The sequence below is a fragment of the Dendrobates tinctorius genome, unplaced genomic scaffold (genome assembly GCF_039654945.1).
Source record: "Dendrobates tinctorius isolate UK_male_01 unplaced genomic scaffold, ASM3965494v1 ptg000181l, whole genome shotgun sequence".
NCBI lineage: Eukaryota > Metazoa > Chordata > Amphibia > Anura > Dendrobatidae > Dendrobates > Dendrobates tinctorius.
The window spans coordinates 983,302-1,009,155 of NW_027361848.1; the positions used below are offsets into that span (position 1 = coordinate 983,302).

General features: G+C 42.6%; 1 protein-coding gene across 1 annotated transcript in view; it reads right to left on the reverse strand.

Moving 5' to 3' along the window:
• The window catches only part of LOC141054931 (pecanex-like protein 2), a 2,173,030-nt gene that overhangs the window by 677,108 nt on the left and 1,470,068 nt on the right, over nt 1–25,854 (reverse strand). The window contains exon 23 of the mRNA XM_073551818.1: nt 3,626–3,684. Within this exon, the coding sequence (XP_073407919.1) occupies nt 3,626–3,684 (59 nt within the window). The remainder of the gene's footprint in view (nt 1–3,625; nt 3,685–25,854) is intronic.

The following is a 25,854-nucleotide window of genomic DNA, read 5'->3' on the forward strand; positions in this document are numbered from 1 at the left end:
ACTCATCAGACCAGGCAACGTTTTTCCAATCTTCTACTGTCCAATTTCGATGAGCTTGTGCAAATTGTAGCCTCAGTTTCCTGTTCTTAGCTGAGAGGAGTGGTACCCAGTGTGGTCTTCTGCTGCTGTAGCCCATCTGCCTCAAAGTTCGAAGCACTGTGCGTTCAGAGATGCTCTTCTGCCTACCTTGGTTGTAACGGGTGGCAATTTGAGTCACTGTTGCCTTTCTATCAGCTCGAACCAGTCTGCCCATTCTCCTCTGACCTCTGGCATCAACAAGGCATTTCCGGCCACAGAACTGCCGCTCACTGGTTTTTTTTTCTTTTTCGGACCATTCTCTGTAAACCCTAGAGATGGTTGTGCGTGAAAATCCCAGTAGATCAGCAGTTTCTGAAATTCTCAGACCAGCCCTTCTGGCACCAACAATCATGCCACATTCAAAGGCACTCAAATCACCTTTCTTCCCCATACTGATGCTCGGTTTGAACTGCAGGAGATTGTCTTGACCATGTCTACATGCCTAAATGCACTGAGTTGCCGCCATGTGATTGGCTGATTAGAAATTAAGTCTTAACACACAGTTGGACAGGTGTACCTAATAAAGTGGCCAGTGAGTGTACGTCGTAATGGATTTATGGACATGTGCTTTACTACACATGCCTGCTCATGTTCCCTTCAGCTGGTGCTCATTCACAAGTGCTGGGTAGTGACGAAATTACTCATTAGAGAAGCCTGATATCACTGAGTGCAGCAGCAGCCAGCGACGCTGATGGGAGTTGTTGTCAATATCCGGCATGAATTGGTGAACGAGGGAATGTCTATTGTTTTTATTTCTGTCATTTTATGCTTTTCAGGTATCGTTATCTGGATTCGGATTTGTTGGATTACAGTGAACCTGCATGGGATTTTTTTGTTTTTCAATAAATTGGTGAACAAGGGATAGCGTGAGGAAGTCTTTATTAAAATATAGTGTTTTTTTCTGTGTGATTTTCTTTTTTATTACTGAGTTAGTAATGTGGATGTCTGATTGACACCTCTCCATTACTAACCCCAGTGGTTCATGACAGCTGTAGTTTTTGACTAATCACAGCTGACATCAAACCCACCACCGCACCAGAGCAATCAGGAAGAGCCAGGCAAAGTGCCAGAATTGGCGCATCTCATGTGAAGTATGAGGCAATGAACACAATCACAACATCATACTGCTTGCTTTAGGGCTGTGCACATGTCCGAATTTTCTTTTTTTCCTTGGACCGAGTGGTTTGAGGAAAAAAATAGTCTAGGGTAAGTGCAGTACCTCAAGTAGACAGTAGATGGGGGTACAATAGTGTACATAGTTAACTAGGAGGAGTCAACTGTGGATAAGCCAGGAGCATTTCCTCATTAGAATTAGTAGGGCCAGGGAGCCCAAAGAGTCCTGACGGGCTTAGAGCCTGGGACAGCACAGTGACCCCGCAAAGTTGAAGTGAAGAGCCCATTTTGTCCAGGGCCTGATAGTGGCCAAAGGTTGCAGCAGGAAAGAGATGAAGGGGCAGCACCAGGATGTGGCATCTTACTACATGGTAACAAACTATCCCGTGTAAGTGAACACAGGACTAAGAAGAGATCCCAAGATGAATGAAAACAATTTTATTACATGCTTTTTTTAAAAAATACAACATAAATATAAAAAGCAAAATGCCGTATGTAGGGACGCAAGAGCACACCATTGTAATAATCCTAATAGGACAAATCAGCAGTCCATAAATATAAACTACAATCCAGGGATTTACATAATGTTGTTCTTGTACAAATAATTATCCTAATAGTATGAAAAATCAAAATACAATGTCCAGAAATTAGTCTCATGCAAATAACGAAGAGCAAGAAATTATTATTAACCCCTTACACATGTGGTTCAATAAATTGCTGAAATGAAACAATCCTAATCACTTAAATGGTCTGGCCTATATATCACAAAATTATCCTCAAGTGCATAATGACACTATAGGTAGGGGCACAGGGGAGAAACAGTCCCAAAATACCCCAAGTCTGACCACAGTTAAACAATTAATATAGGCCAAAAGCCTGCATAAAGGCATAATTACCGGAGGTGAATATAGGTGCTCCTAGCGTCCCCTCACCCCGACGCGCGTTTCGCCGCCAGCTTCTCCCGGAAGAAGCTGGCGGCGAAACGCGCGTCGGGGTGAGGGGACGCTAGGATCACCTATATTCACCTCTGGTAATTATGCCTTTATGCAGGCTTTTGGCCTATATTAATTAATTGTTTAACTGCGGTCAGATGAGGTATTTTGGGTCTGTTTCTCTCTGCCTGTGCCCCTACCTATAGTGTCATTATGCACTTGAGGATAATTTTGTGATATATAGGCCAGACCATTTAGGTGATTAGGATTGTTTCATTTCAGCCATTTATTGAATCACATGTGTACGGGGTTAATAATAATTTCATGCTCTTCGTTATTTGCATGAGACTAATTTCTGGACATTGCATTTTGATTTTTCATGGTATTAGGATAATTGTTTGTACATGTACAAGAACAACATTTTGTAAATCCCTGGATTGTAGTTTATATTTGTGGACTGCTGATTTGTCCTATTAGGATTATTATAAAGGTGTGCTCTTGCGTCCCTACATACGCCATTTTGCTTTTTATATTTATGTTGTATTTTTTTTTAAAAAGCATGTAATAAAATTGTTTTTATTCATCTTGGGATCTCTTCTTAGTCCTGTGTTCACTTACATGGGATAGTTTGTTACTATTATGTGAAGTGCCCTTAGCTATTCATTGGACACATGTTGATTGTCTTACTACATGGGCAGATGCCCTTATGTCTGGGGTGAAACGGACAGAACTCCTAACGTTAGTGAAGCTGGACAAGACAGATGCTGCGGTACCGAACGGGTTGGTATTTCCCAGGGACACCCTGGGAGTAAAGAGGGAAGACACAGGGAAAGCGAAGGATGCATACTGTGTGGAACCTTATGATGTAGCTGTAACTGAAATGGACATACTGTGTATGGATGCAAGTAATTTCTTTATTATTGAGTTGGAACTGGACTCTGTCTATTTTTGCATAACAATGCCAGCAGAACTTCAGCAGACTAGATGGGACCCTGATGGTGCAGAAGGTGTGACTAAAGGTACACTGCAAAGGGGATATTGTATGCATGTGGTGGGAGACCAGCGAGTGATTGAGCAGTCTATTTCAGCCATGACTACGACCCTGGCTCCCGTCACACATGCACAATTTCCCTCCGAGAATCAGATGGCACTCGCCCATTCATTTCTAGGGGTCCATGAAAAATATCTGACTGCACTCAGGTGACATCCAATTTTCACGGACTGATACAAAAGAGAAGTTGGAGAAACTTATTTTTTCTCCCCTTCTATGAGAAAATCGGATCCCACTCTTTGATCAATGTTTGATTGGAGTCTGATAAAAGCGTGATTAGCATAATTGGACCAATTTTCTTGGATGGAGAGAAATCAGCCATGAAACCCCAGCCATATACTGTGCCAAGCAGGGCTCTTTTGTATCCATTGTACAGTTTGCATTCTCATTCATACACAATCTATGGCCATAAATATATATACAGTATGTTTTAGATATTTTAGATACTTGCCTGGATCTTTTTCAATTTGATGCTTAAGTCTTGTGTTCATATTGTCAAGCCTTTTTGTGCTAGAAAATATAACATAGAAACAAACAATAAACACTAGTTTTACTAAGTTTATACTATGTAAGTAAAAAAAAATTATTAAGCCCTTTGCTACCTTAGATGTATAGGTATGTCTAAGGTTGGCTCCCCGTTTGCTGCGGGCCCCGGCAATGAGCCCATAACTTCAAATTACCCTCCATTCGCCCCATTCAAAATAAAAAAACAACATATTTGGTATTGCCGCATTTAGAATCACCTGATCTATCAATATACTGCATAAAATGAAGAAAACAGCATAATAAGAAAAAAAATTAAAACGCCTGAATTAACCCCTTTACCCCTAAGGGTGGTTTGCACGTTCATGACCGAGCCAATTTTTACAATTCTGACCACTGTCCCTTTATGAGGTAATAACTCTGATATGCTTCCTTGGATCATGGTGATTCTGACACTGTTTTCTCATTACATATTGTACTTCATGACCGTGGTAAAATATCTTTGATACTACTTGCGTTTATTTGTGGAAAGAAATGCAAATTTGGTGAAAATTTTTAAAATTTCGCAATTTTCCAAATTTGAATTTTCATGCCCTTAAATCACAGAGATATGTCACATAAAATACTTACAGTGGGGAAAAAAGTATTTAGTCAGTCAGCAATAGTGCAAGTTCCACCACTTAAAAAGATGAGAGGCGTCTGTAATTTACATCATAGGTAGACCTCAACTATGGGAGACAAACTGAGAAAAAAAAATCCAGAAAATCACATTGTCTGTTTTTTTTTCATTTTATTTGCATATTATGGTGGAAAATAAGTATTTGGTCAGAAACAAAATTTCATCTCAATACTTTGTGATATATCCTTTGTTGGCAATGACAGAGGTCAAACATTTTCTGTAAGTCTTCACAAGGTTGCCACACACTGTTGTTGGTATGTTGGCCCATTCCTCCATGCAGATCTCCTCTAGAGCAGTGATGTTTTTGGCTTTTCGCTTGGCAACACGGACTTTCAACTCCCTCCAAAGGTTTTCTATAGGGTTGAGATCTGGAGACTGGCTAGGCCACTCCAGGACTTTGAAATGCTTCTTACGAAGCCACTCCTTCGTTGCCCTGGCGGTGTGCTTTGGATCATTGTCATGTTGAAAGACCCAGCCACGTTTCATCTTCAATGCCTTTGCTGATGGAAGGAGGTTTGCACTCAAAATCTCACGATACATGGCCCCATTCATTCTTTCATGTACCCGGATCAGTCATCCTGGCCCCTTTGCAGAGAAACAGCCCCAAAGCATGATGTTTCCACCATCATGCTTTACAGTAGGTACGGTGTTTGATGGATGCAACTCAGTATTCTTTTTCCTCCAAACACGACAAGTTGTGTTTCTACCAAACAGTTCCAGTTTGGTTTCATCAGACCATAGGACATTCTCCCAAAACTCCTCTGGATCATCCAAATGCTCTCTAGCAAACTTCAGACGGGCCCGGACATGTACAGGCTTAAGCAGTAGGACACGTCTGGCACTGCAGGATCTGAGTCCATGGTGGCGTAGTGTGTTACTTATGGTAGGCCTTGTTACATTGGTCCCAGCTCTCTGCAGTTCATTCACTAGGTCCCCCCGCGTGGTTCTGGGATTTTTGCTCACCGTTCTTGTGATCATTCTGACCCCACGGGGTGGGATTTTGCGTGGAGCACCAGATCGAGGGAGATTATCAGTGGTCTTGTATGTCTTCCATTTTCTAATTATTGCTCCCACAGTTGATATCTTCACTCCAAGCTGGTTGGCTATTGCAGATTCAGTCTTCCCAGCCTGGTGCAGGGCTACAATTTTGTTTCTGGTGTCCTTTGACAGCTCTTTGGTCTTCACCATAGTGGAGTTTGGAGTCAGACTGTTTGAGGGTGTGCACAGGTGTCTTTTTATACTGATAACAAGTTTAAACAGGTGCCATTACTACAGGTAATGAGTGGAGGAAAGAGGAGACTCTTAAAGAAGAAGTTACAGGTCTGTGAGAGCCAGAAATCTTGATTGCTTGTTTCTGACCAAATACTTTTTTAATTTTCCACCATAATATGCAAATAAAATGAAAAGAAAACAGACAATGTGATTTTCTGGATTTTTTTTTCTCAGTTTGTCTCCCATAGTTGAGGTCTACCTATGATGTAAATTACAGACGCCTCTCATCTTTTTAAGTGGTGGAACTTGCACTATTGCTGACTGACTAAATACTTTTTTCCCCACTTTAATTAATAACATTTCCCACATGTTTACTTTACATCAGCACAACTTTGGAACTAAAATTTTTTTGTTAGGAAGTTATAAGTGTTAAAGTTAAACAGCAATTTCTCATTTTTGCAACACCATTTTATTTTTACAGACAACATTACATTTGAAGTCACTTTGAGGAGTCTATATGATAGAAAATACCCAAAAGTGACACCATTCTAAAAACTGCACCCCTCAAGGTGCCCAAAACCACATTCAAGAAGTTTATTAACCCTTCAAGTGCTTCACAGGAATTTTTTGAATGTTTAAAAAAAAAAATGAACATTTAACTTTTTTTCACAAAAAAATTAATTCAGGTTCAATTTTTTTTTTATATTACCAAGGGTAACAGGAGAAATTGGACTGCAAAAGTTATTGTGCAATTTGTCCTGAGTACGATGATACCTGACATGTGGGGGAACCACTGTTTCGGCGCATGGCAGAGCTCAGAAGGGAAGGAGTGCCGTTTGACTTTTTCAATGCAAAATTTGGCTGGAATTCAGCTCGGATGCCATGTCACGTTTGGAGAGCCCCTGATGTGCCTAAACAGTGGAAACCCCCCCAAGTGACCCCATTTTGGAAACTAGACCCCCAAGGAACTTATCTAGATATGTTGTGAGAACTTTGAACCCACAAGGGCTTCACAGAAGTTTATAACGTACAACCGTACAATTAAAAAATCATTTTTCCACAAAAATGATCTTTTCACCCCCAATTTTTATTTTACGAACGGTAACAGGATCCTAAAAGTTATTGAGCAATTTGTCCTGAGTATGCTGCTACCCCATATGTGGTTGTAAACGACTATTTGGGTGCATGGCAGAGCTTGGAAGGGAAGCAACGCCATTTGACTTTCATGGCTGAAACTGAGATCAGAAGCCATGTCGCGTTTGGAAAGCCCCTGATGTGCCAAAACAGTGGCAATCCCCCACAAATGACACCATTTGGGAAACTAGACCCCCCCAAGGAACTTATCTATATGTGTGGTGAGAACTTCGAACCCCCAAGGGCTTCACAGAAGATTATAACTTACAGCCGTACAATTAAAAAAATCACATTTTTTTCCAAAAAAATGATCTTTTCACCCTCAATTTTTATTTTTACAAGGGTAACAGGACCACAAAAGTTATTGCGCAGTTTGTCATGAGTATGCTGATACCCCATATGTGGGGGTAAACCACTATTTGGGCGCATGGCAGAGCTCGGAAGGGAAGCAGCGCCATTTGACTTTCATGGCTGGAATTGAGATCGGACACCATGTCACGTTAGGAAAGCCTCTGATGTGCCAAAACAGTGGAAACCCCCCACAAATGACAGCATTTTGGCAACTAGACCCCCCAAGGAACTTATCTAGATGTGTGGTGAGAATTTTGAAACTCCCAGGGCTTCACAGAAGTTTATAAACGTACAGCCGTAAAATTAAAAAAATCAAATTTTTTCCACAAAAATGATCTTTTCACTCTCAATTTTTATTTTTCCAAGGGTAACATGACCCCAAAAGTTATTGGGCAATTTGTTCTGAGTACGCTGATACCTCATATGTGGGGGTAAACCACAATACTTGGGAGATGTTCCAGCAACTTCGACCAAAGGATGGTTAAAATCAAAAGCCTTTATTCAAAAAAATGATTAAAAACAGAATAGATGCATAAAAAACATATGGTTCACCAATGTGACAGACGCTTACGCGTTTCGGACTAGAGGGTCCTTACTCATAGCTTAACATCTTACAAATAAGCATATACCTATATACACTTGCTGGCTGAAGTAAAGTGGGAGGGAAACAAAATGGGCGGAGGTCCACAATAGCAGGAAGGGAGGATTTTCTCCACAAAAAAAAAAAAAGGCATAGTATCTGAACATGGAGGAAATCACCACATCATCTTAATCATATATATATAAAAGATCAGATTTTAAATTCATGCCTGCGGGATATCGTGTTTTTAACTTAAAAATCCACATTGCTTCTTTGCGCTACAATTCCTTTTTTCTATCACCTCCCCTCTTGGGGTTTGGGACAGTTTCTATTATATTAACCCTACAAGTACTGACATCTCCTCCATGTACAGAAATAAAATGCTGAGAGGCTCCCAAGGGACTCATTGTAGTTTTATTACATGAATCATAAAGATATTCAGAAATCCTTTTGCGAAGAGGACGTGTGGTGTTGCCCACATATTGAATGCAGCATGTTTCACATGTTATTAAATAAATAACATATGTGGAACTACAGTTGGCAAACATATTTATGACATATTCATTTTTTGTAACTGTGGATTTAAATGTAGACGTATTATACATGTATTTACATAAACCGCATGATCTTATTCCACAACGATAGCTACCAGAGACAGATAACCAGCTTGAATTATTTTCTGATGAAAAACGCAAAGTGTGATCACTGGGGGACAAAATATTCGCAATTGTAGTTCCTTTTTTAGGAATAAAATTGCAGCCTTTATCCAATATAGTTCTCAAAGTTGGATCCACCCGTAAAATAGGTATATTTGATTTAATAATTTCCGTTATTTGATTAAATTGATCACTATATTTAGTAATAAAAACTGGTTTCTCCTCAAAATTACTAAATTTTGATTTTATTTCCAAATAATCATCTCTTGTTTTTCTTTCTGCTACAATTTTACCCCTATTAATTTGATGCTTGCGATAACCTCTAGTCTTTAATCGTTCATCAATTACTTCACATTCCTGTCTGTAAAATGAATCAGTTGTGCAGCACCTCTTGGCACGCACAAATTCACCTACTGGGAGATTATTAATGACATGTTTGGGATGGCTGCTGCTAGCATGCAGCAAAGAATTACCTGATTGCGGTTTTCTATATAAACATACTTCAACCCTAAAATCTGCTTCATTTCCAATCAACATCATGTCAAGAAAAGTAATTCGTTCTTTATTCATATGATATGTAAATTTTAGATTATGATTATTAGTATTAAGGAATTTTATGAATTCTTTTATATTATCTGGATCACCCTTCCATATTATTATCAGATCATCAATGAATCTTCCAAAAAATTCTATATGATCCATAAAAATATTTTCCTGACCATAAATTTTTTCTTCCTCCCACCAAGTAACAAATATATTTGCAAGCGATGGGGAAAATTTCGCCCCCATCGCACATCCTTGTAATTGAAGGAACAAATTGCTTTTCCTTTTAAACATAAAGTAGTTGTTTTTTAACAAAAATTCAGTTACAGATAAAATAAATTGCTGCAATTCCACACTGTATTTAGTATATTTAAGCAACTGATCCTGAAGTGCACGAATAGCTAGATGATGAGGTATAGATGAATACAGTGTAGCAATATCTGCAGTAACCCATGTATAATTATTATTCCCCTAATGTTCTTCATTACACGTAACACATGTTTGCTGTCCTTGATATAGCTAGGTGATCTCAATACTAGAGGTTGAAGTCGTGCATCCAACCAATCCCCCAAATTCTCCAATAATGACCCTATTCCAGATACAATAGGCCGCATAGGTGGGGGAAATACCCCCTTATGAACCTTGGGCAAGACATGAAAAAGAGGAATTTTGGGGAAAGGTGGATTCATAAATTCCAATTGCTGACTAATAAGAAAACCCATCAAATGTCCTTCTTCCAAAATTTTCATTAAAAGAACTCTTATCTCCTCTGTAGGATCCTTCAATAACGGCTTGTACACAACACTGTCTTGAAGCAACTTATGCACTTCTTGTTCATAAAGACCAGTGTCCAGTATAGTAGTAGATCCACCTTTATCTGAATTTTTTATAACAATGTTAGAATTTTTCTTCAATTCCTCCAATGCATTTTTTTGTTTTTTTGTTAAATTTTTTTTATTGTTCTGATTTTTATTTTCCAATGCCAATTTAGTAAGTTCACTTTACACCACTATTTGAAATTCCTCCATCACTGTGCTACGTGACTGCACTGGGTAATAAGTAGGATTGGGAACCCTGTTTCCAAACAGACGGTCATTTATGTCCAAAAAATGTTTTTCTTCTTCTGACATTTCATACAAATTTTTTAAAATAATCTGGTCTGAAAAAGATTTTTCTGAATATTCATTCACAGGTGGAATCTCATCTTGGACAGTATGAATAGAGTCTTGTTCATCAAAAAAATGTTTCTTTATTGTTAAACCTCTGATAAATTTATTCATGTCCAGAATTGTGTCAAAAAGATTAAACTGTTTATTTGGGACAAAACCCAGTCCTTTCTCCAGAACTTCCACCTGTGCATCTGACAAAATTGTAGCTGACAGGTTTAGAACTGTTTGTTCCTCTTTTGGTAGTGCCTGGTGTAGTAATTTCGTCTTACGATATTTTCGCCCTGCCCGCCTCCGTTTTTTCTTGATGACAATACTTTGTTCTGTGAATCCAAGTTTTTTGTCAGGATAGAACTAGTAGTCGCTGCCTGTTCTTCTATGTCTACATCAGACTGATCAGTACACCCATCTGTATTATCAGTAGACGAAAAACTCACATGTCTTTGCGATTTATACCGCTTTCGAAAACTACTGTTCGGGGTGTTATTTCTATTGAATGTTTTCCAACTGTAGACCACATTTTCATCATAATCTCTAATGTCTCTTTTAAATTTTTCTTGTTTCCTTTTTACAATGTCCCCTTCCAGCATATTCAGATTATCAAAGATCTTCTTTTTAGATTTGATATAATAATCCGTTTTCTCAAATTGTATTAATTCGGTTTCAATATCTTTGATTTTTTTATCCAAAACGAAAACTTTTTCTTCCTCATACTGGATAATAAGGGACATTAATTTTATGGAACAATCTGACAGAATGTTATTCCACTTGTCAGAAAATGAGACATCAAATAGAACTGTGGAGCGTTTATTCAATCTTAAACCTCTAGGAATCATTTCATGACCTATATAATTTTGCAAAGTGGTCAGATCCCACCACGTTTTTAATCTGATGATCATTTGTTTTTCCAATTCTGATATAGATTTTTCAATATTATCATGATCCTTCAAATCCACTCTATTTGTTCTAGAAAACACAGCAGCGGCCTTGTTAAGTCTATCCACATTTTTTATAGAAAAAAATTCCGAGTCCTTAAAGGACACTTCACCTTCAGCCATATTATATAAATAGTCTTTATCTTTAGAAAATGAACTATTCACTCCAGAGAAAATTATTATTATAGATCAAATTCAGCTACTGGTTTATAGGAGCAAGACATAAACCGGCAAGTACACAAAGGAAAAAGTTTTTTGTCAGCTCACCAAACCGTAGCAAATGCGAAGTCTGGAGGAATGCAATCAATCCTGGGCGGTGCAGGGAACTTGGATTCCGGAAAATCTTGTAGACACAATACTTGGGAGATGTTCCAGACATTAGAGATTATGATGAAAATGTGGTATACAGTTGGAAAACATTCAATAGAAATAACACCCCGAACAGTAGTTTTCGAAAGCGGTATAAATCGCAAAGACATGTGAGCTTTTCGTCTACTGATAATACAGATGGGTGTACTGATCAGTCTGATGTAGACATAGAAGAACAGGCAGCGACTACTAGTTCTATCCTGACAAAAAACTTGGATTCACAGAACAAAGTATTGTCATCAAGAAAAAACGGAGGCGGGCAGGGCAAAAATATCGTAAGACGAAATTACTACACCAGGCACTACCAAAAGAGGAACAAACAGTTCTAAACCTGTCAGCTACAATTTTGTCAGATGCACAGGTGGAAGTTCTGGAGAAAGGACTGGGTTTTGTCCCAAATAAACAGTTTAATCTTTTTGACACAATTCTGGACATGAATAAATTCATCAGAGGTTTAACAATAAAGAAACATTTTTTTGATGAACAAGACTCTATTCATACTGTCCAAGATGAGATTCCACCTGTGAATGAATATTCAGAAAAATCTTTTTCAGACCAGATTATTTTTAAAAATTTGTATGAAATGTCAGAAGAAGAAAAAAATTTTTTGGACATAAATGACCGTCTGTTTGGAAACAGGGTTCCCAATCCTACTTATTACCCAGTGCAGTCACGTAGCACAGTGATGGAGGAATTTCAAATAGTGGTGGAAAGTGAACTTACTAAATTGGCATTGGAAAATAAAAATCAGAACAATAAAAAAAATTTAACAAAAAAACAAAAAAATGCATTGGAGGAATTGAAGAAAAATTCTAACATTGTTATAAAAAATTCAGATAAAGGTGGATCTACTACTATACTGGACACTGGTCTTTATGAACAAGAAGTGCATAAGTTGCTTCAAGACAGTGTTGTGTACAAGCCGTTATTGAAGGATCCTACAGAGGAGATAAGAGTTCTTTTAATGAAAATTTTGGAAGAAGGACATTTGATGGGTTTTCTTACTAGTCAGCAATTGGAATTTATGAATCCACCTTTCCCCAAAATTCCTCTTTTTCATGTCTTGCCCAAGGTTCATAAGGGGGTATTTCCCCCACCTATGCGGCCTATTGTATCTGGAATAGGGTCATTATTGGAGAATTTGGGGGATTGGTTGGATGCACGACTTCAACCTCTAGTATTGAGATCACCTAGCTATATCAAGGACAGCAAACATGTGTTACGTGTAATGAAGAACATTAGGGGAATAATAATTATACATGGGTTACTGCAGATATTGCTACACTGTATTCATCTATACCTCATCATCTAGCTATTCGTGCACTTCAGGATCAGTTGCTTAAATATACTAAATACAGTGTGGAATTGCAGCAATTTATTTTATCTGTAACTGAATTTTTGTTAAAAAACAACTACTTTATGTTTAAAAGGAAAAGCAATTTGTTCCTTCAATTACAAGGATGTGCGATGGGGGCGAAATTTTCCCCATCGCTTGCAAATATATTTGTTACTTGGTGGGAGGAAGAAAAAATTTATGGTCAGGAAAATATTTTTATGGATCATATAGAATTTTTTGGAAGATTCATTGATGATCTGATAATAATATGGAAGGGTGATCCAGATAATATAAAAGAATTCATAAAATTCCTTAATACTAATAATCATAATCTAAAATGTACATATCATATGAATAAAGAACGAATTACTTTTCTTGACATGATGTTGATTGGAAATGAAGCAGATTTTAGGGTTGAAGTATGTTTATATAGAAAACCGCAATCAGGTAATTCTTTGCTGCATGCTAGCAGCAGCCATCCCAAACATGTCATTAATAATCTCCCAGTAGGTGAATTTGTGCGTGCCAAGAGGTGCTGCACAACTGATTCATTTTACAGACAGGAATGTGAAGTAATTGATGAACGATTAAAGACTAGAGGTTATCGCAAGCATCAAATTAATAGGGGTAAAATTGTAGCAGAAAGAAAAACAAGAGATGATTATTTGGAAATAAAATCAAAATTTGGTAATTTTGAGGAGAAACCAGTTTTTATTACTAAATATAGTGATCAATTTAATCAAATAACGGAAATTATTAAATCAAATCTACCTATTTTACGGGCGGATCCAACTTTGAGAACTATATTGGATAAAGGCTGCAATTTTATTCCTAAAAAAGGAACTACAATTGCGAATATTTTGTCCCCCAGTGATCACACTTTGCGTTTTTCATCAGAAAATAATTCAAGCTGGTTATCTGTCTCTGGTAGCTATCGTTGTGGAATAAGATCATGCGGTTTATGTAAATACATGTATAATACGTCTACATTTAAATCCACAGTTACAAAAAATGAATATGTCATAAATATGTTTGCCAACTGTAGTTCCACATATGTTATTTATTTAATAACATGTGAAACATGCTGCATTCAATATGTGGGCAACACCACACGTCCTCTTCGCAAAAGGATTTCTGAACATCTTTATGATTCATGTAATAAAACTACAATGAGTCCCTCGGGAGCCTCTCAGCATTTTATTTCTGTACATGGAGGAGATGTCAGTACTTGTAGGGTTAATATAATAGAAACTGTCCCAAACCCCAAGAGGGGAGGTGATAGAAAAAAGGAATTGCAGCGCAAAGAAGCAATGTGGATTTTTAAGTTAAAAACACGATATCCCGCAGGCATGAATTTAAAATCTGATCTTTTATATATATATGATTAAGATGATGTGGTGATTTCCTCCATGTTCAGATACTATGCCTTTTTTTTTGTGGAGAAAATCCTCCCTTCCTGCTATTGTGGACCTCCGCCCATTTTGTTTCCCTCCCACTTTACTTCAGCCAGCAAGTGTATATAGGTATATGCTTATTTGTAAGATGTTAAGCTATGAGTAAGGACCCTCTAGTCCGAAACGCATAAGCGTCTGTCACATTGGTGAACCATATGTTTTTTATGCATCTATTCTGTTTTTAATCATTTTTTTTGGAATAAAGTCTTTTGATTTTAACCATCCTTTGGTCGAAGTTGCTGGAACATCTCCCAAGTATTGTGCCTACAAGATTTTCCGGAATCCAAGTTCCCTGCACCGCCCAGGATTGATTGCATTCCTCCAGACTTCGCATTTGCTACGGTTTGGTGAGCTGACAAAAAACTTTTTCCTTTGTGGGGGTAAACCACTATTTGGGCGCATGGCAAAGCTCGGAAGGGAAGCAGCGCCATTTGATTTTTTTGGCTGGAATTGGGATCGGACGCCATGTCGCATTTGGAGAGCCTCTGATGTGCTTAAACTGTTGAAACCCGCCACAAGTTACCCCATTTTAGAAACTAGACCCCCAAGGAACTTATCTAGATGTGTGGTGAGCACTTTGAACCCCCAAGTGCTTCACAGAAGTTTATAATGCTCGGGCGTGAAAAAAAAAAATCATTTAGTCCCCAATTTTTTTATTTTCCCAAGGGTAACAGGAGAAATTGGACCCCAAAAGTTGTTGTGCAATTTGTCCTGAGTACGCTGATACCCCATATGTGGGAGAAAACTACTGTATGTGCACACGTTGGGGCTTGGAAGGGAAGTAGTGATGTTTTGGATGCAGACTTTGATGGAATGGTCTGCGGGTGTCATGTCGCATATGGAGAGTCTCTGATGTGCCTAAACTGTTGAAACTCCCCACAAGTGACCGCATTTTGGAAATTAGACCCCCCACTGAACATATTTAGATGTGTGGTGAGCACTTTGAACCCCCAATTGCTTCACAGAAGTTTATCATGCCAAGGCGTGAAAATAAAAAAATCATATTTTTGCCCCCAATTTTTTGTTTTCCTAAAGGTAACAGGAGAAATTGGACCCCAAAAGTTGTTTTGCAATTTGTTCTGAGTAGGCTGATACCCCATATGTGGGGGTAAAACACTGTTTGGGTGCATGGCAGAGCTTGGAAGGGAAGGAGCACCATTTGACTTTTTCAACGCAGAATTGGCTGGAATTGAGATCAAACGCCATGTTGCATTTGGAGAGCACCTGATGTGCCCAAACAGTGGAAACCCCCCAATTCTAACTCCAACCCTAACACCAACACACCCCTAACCCTAATCTCAGCCCTAACCCTAGCCCTAACCCTAATGGGAAAATGGAAATAAATACTTTTTTTTATTTTATTATTTTTCCCTACTAAGGGTGTGATAAAGGGGGGATTGAGTTACTATTTTTAGCGGGTTTTTATGTTTGGCAGCTGTCATACGCTAAAAGACACTTTTTATCGTAAAATACTTTTTGCATAACCACATATTGAGAGCTATAATTTTTCCATATTTTAACCAACCGAGTCAAGTGAGGTCTTATTTTTTTGTGGGATGAGTTGATGTTTTTATTGGTACCATTTTCGGGTACGTGACATTTTTTGATCGCTTTTTATTCCGATTTTTGGGACGCAAAATGAACAAAAACCAGCATTTCATGAATTTCTTTTGGGGGGTGCGTTTGCACTATTTCGCGTGTGGTAAAATTGATAAAGCGGTTTTATTCTTCGGGTCAGTTTGATTACAGCGATACCTCATTTATCTCTTTTTTTATGTTTTGGCGCTTTTATGCAATGAAAAAAATTGCACATGGACCAATGATTCTCTATGGGGTAGCTCCCATCAGCCGTATTTTTGTTGCGTATTTTATACGGTCCGTGCCAATCACAGCATTCTGCGATTGTCAGCGTATTACGACCATAGTACGCCAATGCAAGTCTATGGGTGTGCAAAAAAAACGCATTACACACGGACCAGATGTGTGACTTGCGAGAAATACGCACCCGGTGTCCTTTAGAAAAGCCGGCAATTCAGTGCGAGATACAATAAATGACAGGTTTAATAAAGAAAAGAAAGAATAGATATATACACATAGAATACACACACACACACACACACACACACACATATATATATACTGTATATATGCATTCTATATCTATTCTTTCATTTGTGTTTGGAAACCTGTCATTGGGCTCCATTATATGTCCATTTTGCAAGCCTGCGACAAAAAAATGCTATACGGATCACATACGGATGCTTACATGAGATAAATACGTGGCCACACCCTGACAATGGATGACATACGGAGCACTATTTAGGGGCCATTTATGCGTATTACAGCCTTAAAATACGGTCCGTATTTCTTTACGTTGTGTGTGACTCCAGCCTAATATGTCAGATCGCTGATCTGACAGGTTGCACAGCACTCTGTCAGATCAGCGATGTGACAGGTGCTGCTGCAGGCTTTCTCAGAGCCTGCTCTCAGCAGGCACTGAGAAAGACGCCTCCCTGCAGGCCCCCGAAGGTCCCCGCTGCCATATTGGATCCGGGGACCTGCAGGGAAGGAGGTCCTCGCAGCAGCGCTGCACATCGCGCTGCTACGGGGGTCTCAGGGAAGCACAGAGGGAGCCCCCTCCCTACCGATGCTTCCCTAAACCCCCGGAACACTGCGATCGTGTTTGATCACAGTGTGCCAGGGGTTAACGTGCTGGGGTGGTCCATGACCTCCTTTGACACATAGTGCCGGGTGTCAGCTGTGATAATCAGCTGACACCCGGCCGCGATCAGCAGTGCTCCCCCTGTGAGCGCCGCTGATCGCGATGACGTACTATCCCGTACCCGGTCATAGGGGCCCGGGTCCCGTGGATGGGATAGTACGTTAAATGTCAGGAAGGGGTTAAGTTTTTTAAGTTGCCACAACTTGCATTAAAATGCAATAATGGGAGATCAAAAGATCATAAGCTCGGCACGCAAAAAATAAGCCCTCTCCCAGCCACAGATCACGAAAATTGGAGACGCTAAAAAAGAACCTAAACATGTTTGATATCTATGAACTGACCTGGAGAATCATAATGGCAGGGCAGGTTTAGCATTTAGTTAACATGGTAAAAAAACAAAACAATAAACAATTGTGGAATTGCACTTTTTTTTTTTGCAATTTCACTGTACTTTGAATTTTTTTCCCATTTTCCAGTACACTATATGGCAAAACCAATGGTGTCATTCAAAAGTACAACTTGCCCCGCAAAAATAAGTCCTCACATGGCCATATTGAAACAAAAATAAAAAAATTATGGCTCAGGGAAGAAAGGGAGCAAACAAAAGGAACCCAAAAACGGAAAACCCCAAGATGGTGAAGGGGATAAAGGGAACCTGACAGCTGTCCAACATATATAAACTCATTATATGGCTGCATCTGTCTTTTAAAGTGGATTCCAGGCAACCCTACTATGTGACGAGAGTTTAGAGCAGTTGCGGTGAACCTACGGCACGCGTGCCATGTCATGCAGTGGGTAAGCACTTTTTTGCGCTGGGTGGTGGGGACCATAGTTAGGATGCGCACCTTCTTTTGATTCCCACAAATGACCGATTCCCAGTAATTATCCCATAGGTATATGAGCACTTAGCTCCTTTTATAATATGTTACTCTTGAGTGTCATGACATTGGCAGCATATATTACCTGATCATTTTTATACAGAATCTGTGATGTTAATGTTATTGTGTATCTACGAAATAGTCAATAAAAAAAGTTTTACATTTTCTAGTGATGTTGGACATGGTACTCTTTTCTCTCCTGGTGTTGTAATATGATATTCAGGAGTGTCGATTTAAGATGCCCTTTGAGCCATAACCACATGGTTTTTGATCTCTTAGGTGTGTCTATGTTGTTGTTCTATATGGCCCTTACTGTATGGAGGACTATGTGGATCCATTTTACTTTATGGAGATCTATGTGGAGCCATTGTACTGTGTGGAGGACTTTATGTGCCCGTTATACTGTATGGAGGGCTGTGTGGTGATTACAGTTGGAGAATCATACTGTGATGGGGTCACCAGTCTTTGTTGGGGGAACTGAGGGAGGGGGTTACAGTAGGGTCATCATACTGTGTAAGGGGCTGGCAGAATGCACCAAATAATAAAGATGGTATTTAGGTGCGTTAGCAGCCCGGGGTCCACCGTGCAGAGGTGTTAACTGCTGCTCGGTAATGGCAGACGTGATATGGCGGGTTAATAAAGGGACACACTCGGTTAACCTCACCCAGTGTGTACAGAGGCGGACTCACCTCACAGAGCCGCACAACCGCCAAATAATAAATGCCATAGCCTTTTTCTACTCACAGAGCTCGGCAGTGTGAGCGTTAGCATATAGTCACAGGACTCTGAGACACCGGGTTAGAGACCCTCTAAACACGCTAGTGCTTGGCACCGCAGCTGCGGTGCCAGCTGTCAGGACCACCGCACTGCACTTGCTCACTGAGCCAGGGTGCGTTTCCTGAGTACAAAGACTGTGCACAAAGATACCTGCGGAGCGAGCAGCAGTGGTGACAATGCATGCTCCAGGACCTGAATCACGTGACTGCTGGGGGCGTGGCCTAAGCTCCACAGAGCTAGGAGCTGCAGGGAAACTCCTAGAAGGGTAACTACAGGACAATGTTACCAAGGAGCATAGACAGAGACAGATACCAGATCAAGCCGGGTCAAAGCACGAGATAGCAGGACAGTACCAAAGGGCTTAGACAGAAAGAATAGTCAGGACGTAGCAATAGATCAGAAAACCAGAACAGGTATTAGACGGTACAATAGGGGTAAACTGTAACGGAGTAACGATAGCCAAGCCAGGAGGTCAGAACCAGAAAAGACAATGGTACCAAAAACGAGAGACGGAGTACAGAGTGAAGGAACAAGCCGGGTCATACACGGGAAGCAAACAAACTATGCAGAGTACACACACACCAGGGGTCAGACACACCAGAATAGCAGTATAACTGACAGAGAATGCCAGTATGGAGTGCGCATAAATACCCCTCCCAGATCCAAAGAGAGGCCGGCAATGTTAACCCTGTCAGAACAGGACATTAACCATGTCCTAACCATGACACCGGCAATGTTAACCCTGTCAGAACAGGACATTAACCATGTCCTAACCATGACACCAGCTAAGTATAACACATGCAAGTGTGCACAGTGCTGCTCAGGCAGACGCCACTAATCGCCCAGGATTGGGCCAGATAAGTGCAGGTTGCGCTGCACAGGCGTGGCTGTCACTTCCCGCGGTACGATAGTGCTCTGCAGTGGGTGACACCATCGGACGCTAGTGTGCAGAAAGCTGGACTGCGTATACAGTAGCCACTGACAGGCGATGACTCTAACCGCTGAACCCTAACAACAAACACAACAAGGGTAGGGGTTTCGTGATGAGTCAGTCACCAGATACATGCATCATCATCACACACTCCATAACATCATACATTAAAGCAGCGGCCTTCCGGGACCTTCCTGACCCTTCTGATGGTCCAATCTGAGCTGGACAAGGACCTGAGCATGTGACCTCCGATCTCCAATGAGAGATTGTCTCACGGGCATGCTCAGTGGACCGAAAGGAGGACTTAGTCTCTAGAGTAGCTCGCTGCTGACCAGCATGCATTGTTATAGCTGGACCAGAGGTCGCAGCAGCAACCAAACCTACAGAGCTGGCCTGAGCAGAGTGCCTGGATCAAATGAGTCTGCTGAGCAGCCTCCTCTGTGGCCAGAGAGGAATGGGATACTGCTGAATGCAAGGCTCGGGATTCCTGCTGTGCAGTGACAGAAACCCGATGCCTAACATGGGCCCCCTCCCCTTTGAGCCTCGCTACGCTCAAATGCCGCAAGGAGGAGCAGAGCGTGGATGTTCTCCACTGGCTCCCTGGTCTGTGCCTCTGGACCATGACCCTTCCAGTCCACCAAATAAAACTTTCAACCATGCACCACCCTGCATCCCACGATGGCATTGACCTCAAACTCATCTGAAGACAGGTCTGATGTCCCGGCAGATGACTCGGAGAACCAGGACATGTGAACAGGCTTAAGGAGGGACACGTGGAAGGTGTCAGCGATAGCCATGTGTGGTGGCAGGGACAGATGTTAGACATCAGGGTTAATCTGCTCTAGGACCTTGAAGGGGCCAATGTAGTGAGGTGCGAATTTTGCGGACTCGATCCGCAGCCTGATGTTACGGGCGAAGAGCCACACTAAGTCACCAGGAGCAAAGGTCGGAGCGGGGTGCCATTGCGTGTCAGCGGAGGCCCTCATTCTCTCCTTGGAGGCCCGGATAGCATCCTGAGTGCGATCCCAAATGTCTCGTGCCTCCACCACCCAGTCTGCCACCCTGGAATCAGTGGACAACACGGGCATGGGCACAGGGACATGTGGATGCTGGCCGTAATTTAGGAGGAATGGGGTCTGGCCGGTGGAGTCGACCACAGCGTTGTTCAAAGCGAACTCCGCCCACGGCAACAAGGATACCCAGTCATCCTGCCTGGCTGAGACAAAATGTCATAGATATATGACCAGGGTCTAGTTGGCTCTCTCTACCAACCCGTTCGTCTCGGGATGATAGGCCGAGGAGAGATTTAGCTCAATGCTGAGCAGGCTACAGAGCTCTCCAGAACCGAGACGCAAACTAGGGGCCTCAGTCGCTGACAATCTTGTCCGGCATGCTGAGCAGGCAGAACACATGCTTAATAAACAACGCTGCCAGGCCCCATGCAGAAGGTAACCGAGAGAGAGGTACCAGGTGCACCATCTTGGAGAAGTGGTTGCTGACAACCCAAATGACTGGACTTGGGCAGTCCCACCACAATGTCCATACTGACCATCTCCCAGGGTCTGTCCGCTACCAGCAGAGGGTAAAGTAGTCCAGCGGGCCGCTGCCGAGAGGACCTATTCTATGCGTGTCACGCTCGCGCGTTGGCTGATTGGCGCGAGCTGGGGGTTGTGGCCCCACTGTGCCACAGACCAGACTACCCTGGAAGGGGTGGACTACGACAGCTACCTCGGTCTTCACTGGAGCCTCTGATGGTGAGGTCAGGCTTGTGTGGCAGATACAGTGGGGCAAAAAAGTATTTAGTCAGTCAGCAATAGTGCAAGTTCCACCACTTAAAAAGATGAGAGGCGTCTGTAATTTATATCATAGGTAGACCTCAACTATGGGAGTAAAACTGAGAAAAAAAATCCAGAAAATCACATTGTCTGTTTTTTTTTCATTTTATTTGCATATTATGGTGGAAAATAAGTATTTGGTCAGAAACAAGCAATCAAGATTTCTGGCTCTCACAGACCTGTAACTTCTTCTTTAAGAGTCTCCTCTTTCCTCCACTCATTACCTGTAGTAATGGCACCTGTTTAAACTTGTTATCAGTATAAAAAGACACCTGTGCACACCCTCAAACAGTCTGACTCCAAACTCCACTATGGTGAAGACCAAAGAGCTGTCAAAGGACACAGAAACAAAATTGTAGCCCTGCACCAGGCTGGGAAGACTGAATCTGCAATAGCCAACCAGCTTGGAGTGAAGAAATCAACTGTGGGAGCAATAATTAGAAAATGGAAGACATACAAGACCACTGATAAGCTCCCTCGATCTGGTGCTCCACGCAAAATCCCACCCCGTGGGGTCAGAATGATCACAAGAACGGTGAGCAAAAATCCCAGAACCACGCGGGGGGACCTAGTGAATGAACTGCAGAGAGCTGGGACCAATGTAACAAGGCCTACCATAAGTAACACACTACACCACCATGGACTCAGATCCTGCAGTGCCAGACGTGTCCCACTGCTTAAGCCTGTACATGTCCGGGCCTGTCTGAAGTTTGCTAGAGAGCATTTGGATGATCCAGAGGAGTTTTGGGAGAATGTCCTATGGTCTGATGAAACCAAACTGGAACTGTTTGGTAGAAACACAACTTGTCGTGTTTGGAGGAAAAAGAATACTGAGTTGCATCCATCAAACACCATACCTACTGTAAAGCATGGTGGTGGAAACATCATGCTTTGGGGCTGTTTCTCTGCAAAGGGGCCAGGACGACTGATCCGGGTACATGAAAGAATGAATGGGGCCATGTATCATGAGATTTTGAGTGCAAACCTCCTTCCATCAGCAAGGGCATTGAAGATGAAACGTGGCTGGGTCTTTCAACATGACAATGATCTAAAGCACACCGCCAGGGCAACGAAGGAGTGGCTTCATAAGAAGCATTTCAAGGTCCTGGAGTGGCCTAGCCAGTCTCCAGATCTCAACCCTATAGAAAACCTTTGGAGGGAGTTGAAAGTCCGTGTTGCCAAGCGAAAAGCCAAAAACATCACTGCTCTAGAGGAGATCTGCATGGAGGAATGGGCCAACATACCAACAACAGTGTGTGGCAACCTTGTGAAGACTTACAGAAAACGTTTGACCTCTGTCATTGCCAACAAAGGATATATCACAAAGTATTGAGATGAAATTTTGTTTCTGACCAAATACTTATTTTCCACCATAATATGCAAATAAAATGAAAAAAAAACAGACAATGTGATTTTCTGGATTTTTTTTTTCTCAGTTTGTCTCCCATAGTTGAGGTCTACCTATGATGTAAATTACAGACGCCTCTCATCTTTTTAAGTGGTGGAACTTGCACTATTGCTGACTGACTAAATACTTTTTTGCCCCACTGTAGCTGTCAGGTGCCACTCCAGGGTGGTGTCTGGCTGTTGCTGCTGATCCCACTCAGGGACAAGTCACTTGGACAGAAGCTACAGACAAGCAGGCAGGTAGGCACGGCAGGCACGGCTGAGACACAGGGCAAGCAGGCGTGGCTTGGAGACACTGGGCAAGCAGGCACAGCTTGGAGACACTGGACAAACAGGCACGGCTTGAAGACACTGGGCAAACAGGCACGGCTTGGAGACACTGGGCAAGCAGGCACAGCTTGGAGACAGAGCAGGCTGGCACGGCTTGAGACACAGGGCAGGCGGGCACAGCTTGAGACACAGGGCAGGCAGGTGTGGTGTGGTGTATGAAGGAACAGGTAGAGACCTGTTCACACAGCAGGAACGGGTACTGATACAGGCAGGAAGGGGTAGACTATGAAGGAACAGGTATGGACCTATTCACACAGGAGGTGCAGGTATTGATACAGACGGGAGTGCGGAGTAGGCGGAGCCGCAGGAGTGCGAAGTAGGCAGAGCTTGCAAGAGTGCAAGGTAGGCGGAGCTTGCAAGAGTGCAAGGTAGGCGGAGCTTGCAAGAGTGCAAGGTAGGCAGAGCTTGCAAGAGTGCAAGGTAGGCAGAGCTTGCAAGAGTGCAAGGTAGGCGGAGCTTGCAAGTGTGCAAGGTAGGCAGAGCTTGCAAGAGTGCAAGGTAGGCGGAGCTTGCAAGAGTGCAAGGTAGGCGGAGCTTGCAAGAGTGCAAGGTAGGCGGAGCTTGCAAGAGTGCAAGGTAGGCGGAGCTTGCAAGAGTGCAAGGTAGGCGGAGCTTGCAAGAGTGCAAGGTCAGACAGCGAGGACACAGGGAAAGACACAGCAGGGAAAGGAACCACAGACAGACAGAGGTAAGACAGAGTTCAGACAGAGACACAGTACAAGGCAAGGTACAGGGACCAAAGGATACAGGGACCAGGATATGCAGCCTCCTGGAGGGCAGACAAAGAATACAAAACAAGGCTAGAGTATTCCTCCAGAGAAGGAGATGCACAGAACATGGCCTGGCTTCCTCAGCAACAAAACACTAAATGAGTATAGACATTGCACAGGCAAAGGTTAGTGGGAGTGGTGACCCTATATAGTAAAGGGCTCCAGGAGATTGGTTGGGGACAGATAAGACCGCTGCACCAAGACTGCATAAGAAGCAGAGAGTTCAGGCGCCACCCCCCTATACATACAGTCAGGAAACATGGAGAGCAAGCAGGAAACAAGAGGCATAGCACATGGAGCTGGCAGCAGACAGAAATCACCGCATGACCGGGAGCACTGAGTAAGTTGGTGTGCGGGGGTGGGAGGCCATGCAGTGATGCCAGCTGGGTTGTTACAGAACGCAAGAGACGCATGCCTGAATATAGTCTCCCTGATGTCACGGGCAATATGTGGCCACCAGTACGTCCTCGCCAGAATCTCAGAGGTCCATTTTGTCCCGAAATATCCACTCACCCTGGATGAATGAGCTCAAGAGAGGACCTCCGGTCGCAGACGGGCAGGGACAAATGTCTTGCCTGGAGGTACAGACTCAAGCGCAACCGGAGCCATGGTCCTCAGGCTCTCAGACGGGATGATCAGCCGAGGCTCCTCCTCCTCCGATGACACCATGGAGCGGGAGAGAGCATCGTCCTTCTCACCGGATAGAAAATGCAGGGTGAAATGGAACCGGGAGAAGAACAAGGACCATCTGGCCTGGCGAGAATTTAGCCCCTGGGCTGTTTGTAAATAAACCAAGTTCTTGTGGTCGTTGAAAACCTGGAAAGGGAGGCGAGCCCCCTCCAGGAGGTGTCTCCACTCTGAAAAGGCCAATTTCATCGCTAGCAACTCCCTGTCCCAGGTTGGAATAATTCCTCTCTGCCAGTGTGAAGGTCTTGGAGAAGAAGAAGCATGGGTGCTTCCGACCTTGCGAGTCCTTCTGGAACAGGACCGCTCCAGCACCGACGGAAGAGGCATCCACCTCCAGAATAAAATGTTTATCCACATCGGGGCGATGTAGAATGGGAGCACTAGCGAAATGGGACTTAATAGAGGAGAAGGCCTTGGAGACAGGTTCCAAACACAACTTGAGGTTTGCACCCTTCTTGGTGAGGGCTACCAAGGGGGCTACCAAAGTGGAGAAGTGGGGGATGAATTGGCGATAGTAATTTATGAACCCCATAAAGCTCTGCACCGCTTTGAGAGAATGGGGTTCCTGCCAATCCATCACCGCCTGTAGCTTAGCAGGATCCATGGCCAATCCCTGGGCGGAGATGATATAGCCCAGAAAAGGCAAGGACTCCTGCTCAAACACACACTTCTCCAACTTGGCATAGATGGAGTTTGCCCGCAGGAGGTTGAAAACATTGCAAACATCTCCGGTGGGAATCAATATCTGGAGAGTAGATGAGGATATCATCCAGATATACTACTACCGAGGTGGTAAGCATATCCTGGAAGATATCATTCACAAAGTCTTGGAAGACGGCCGGGGCATTACAGAGCCTGAAGGGCATCACCAGGTATTCATAGTGCCCATCCCTGGTGTTAAATGCAGTCTTACATTTGTCCCCCTCACGGTTGCGAATCAGGTTGTAATCCCCCTGCAGATCAAGTTTGGTAAACACTCTCGCTCCCCGTTGCCTATCAAACAGCTCCGATATCAGGGGTAGAGGATACTTATTCTTAATGGTGATGGCGTTAAGACCCCTGTAATTGATGCAGGGACGTAGCTCCCCACTCTTCTTTTGGAGAAAGAAGAATCTCGCCCCCGCTGGTGACACTGACTTCCTAATGAATCCTCTTGCCAGATTCTCCCTGATGTATTGAGATATGGCCTCTGTTTCCAGGAGAGATAAGGGGTAGAATCGACCCGGGGAGGCTCAGCACCCGGCAAGAGGTCAATAGGACAGTCATAGGGGCGATGCGGTGGAACCCTCCACCGCCTTTTTGGAGAACATGTCTGCATACTGTCGATAGTGTTTGGGGAGCGAGGAAAGATCTGCTGGGACCTCGGTGGAGGCAACCTGGACGCACTCCCTCAGACATTTACCCTCACATGACTTACTCCAACCAAGAATTCTCCCCGAGGACCA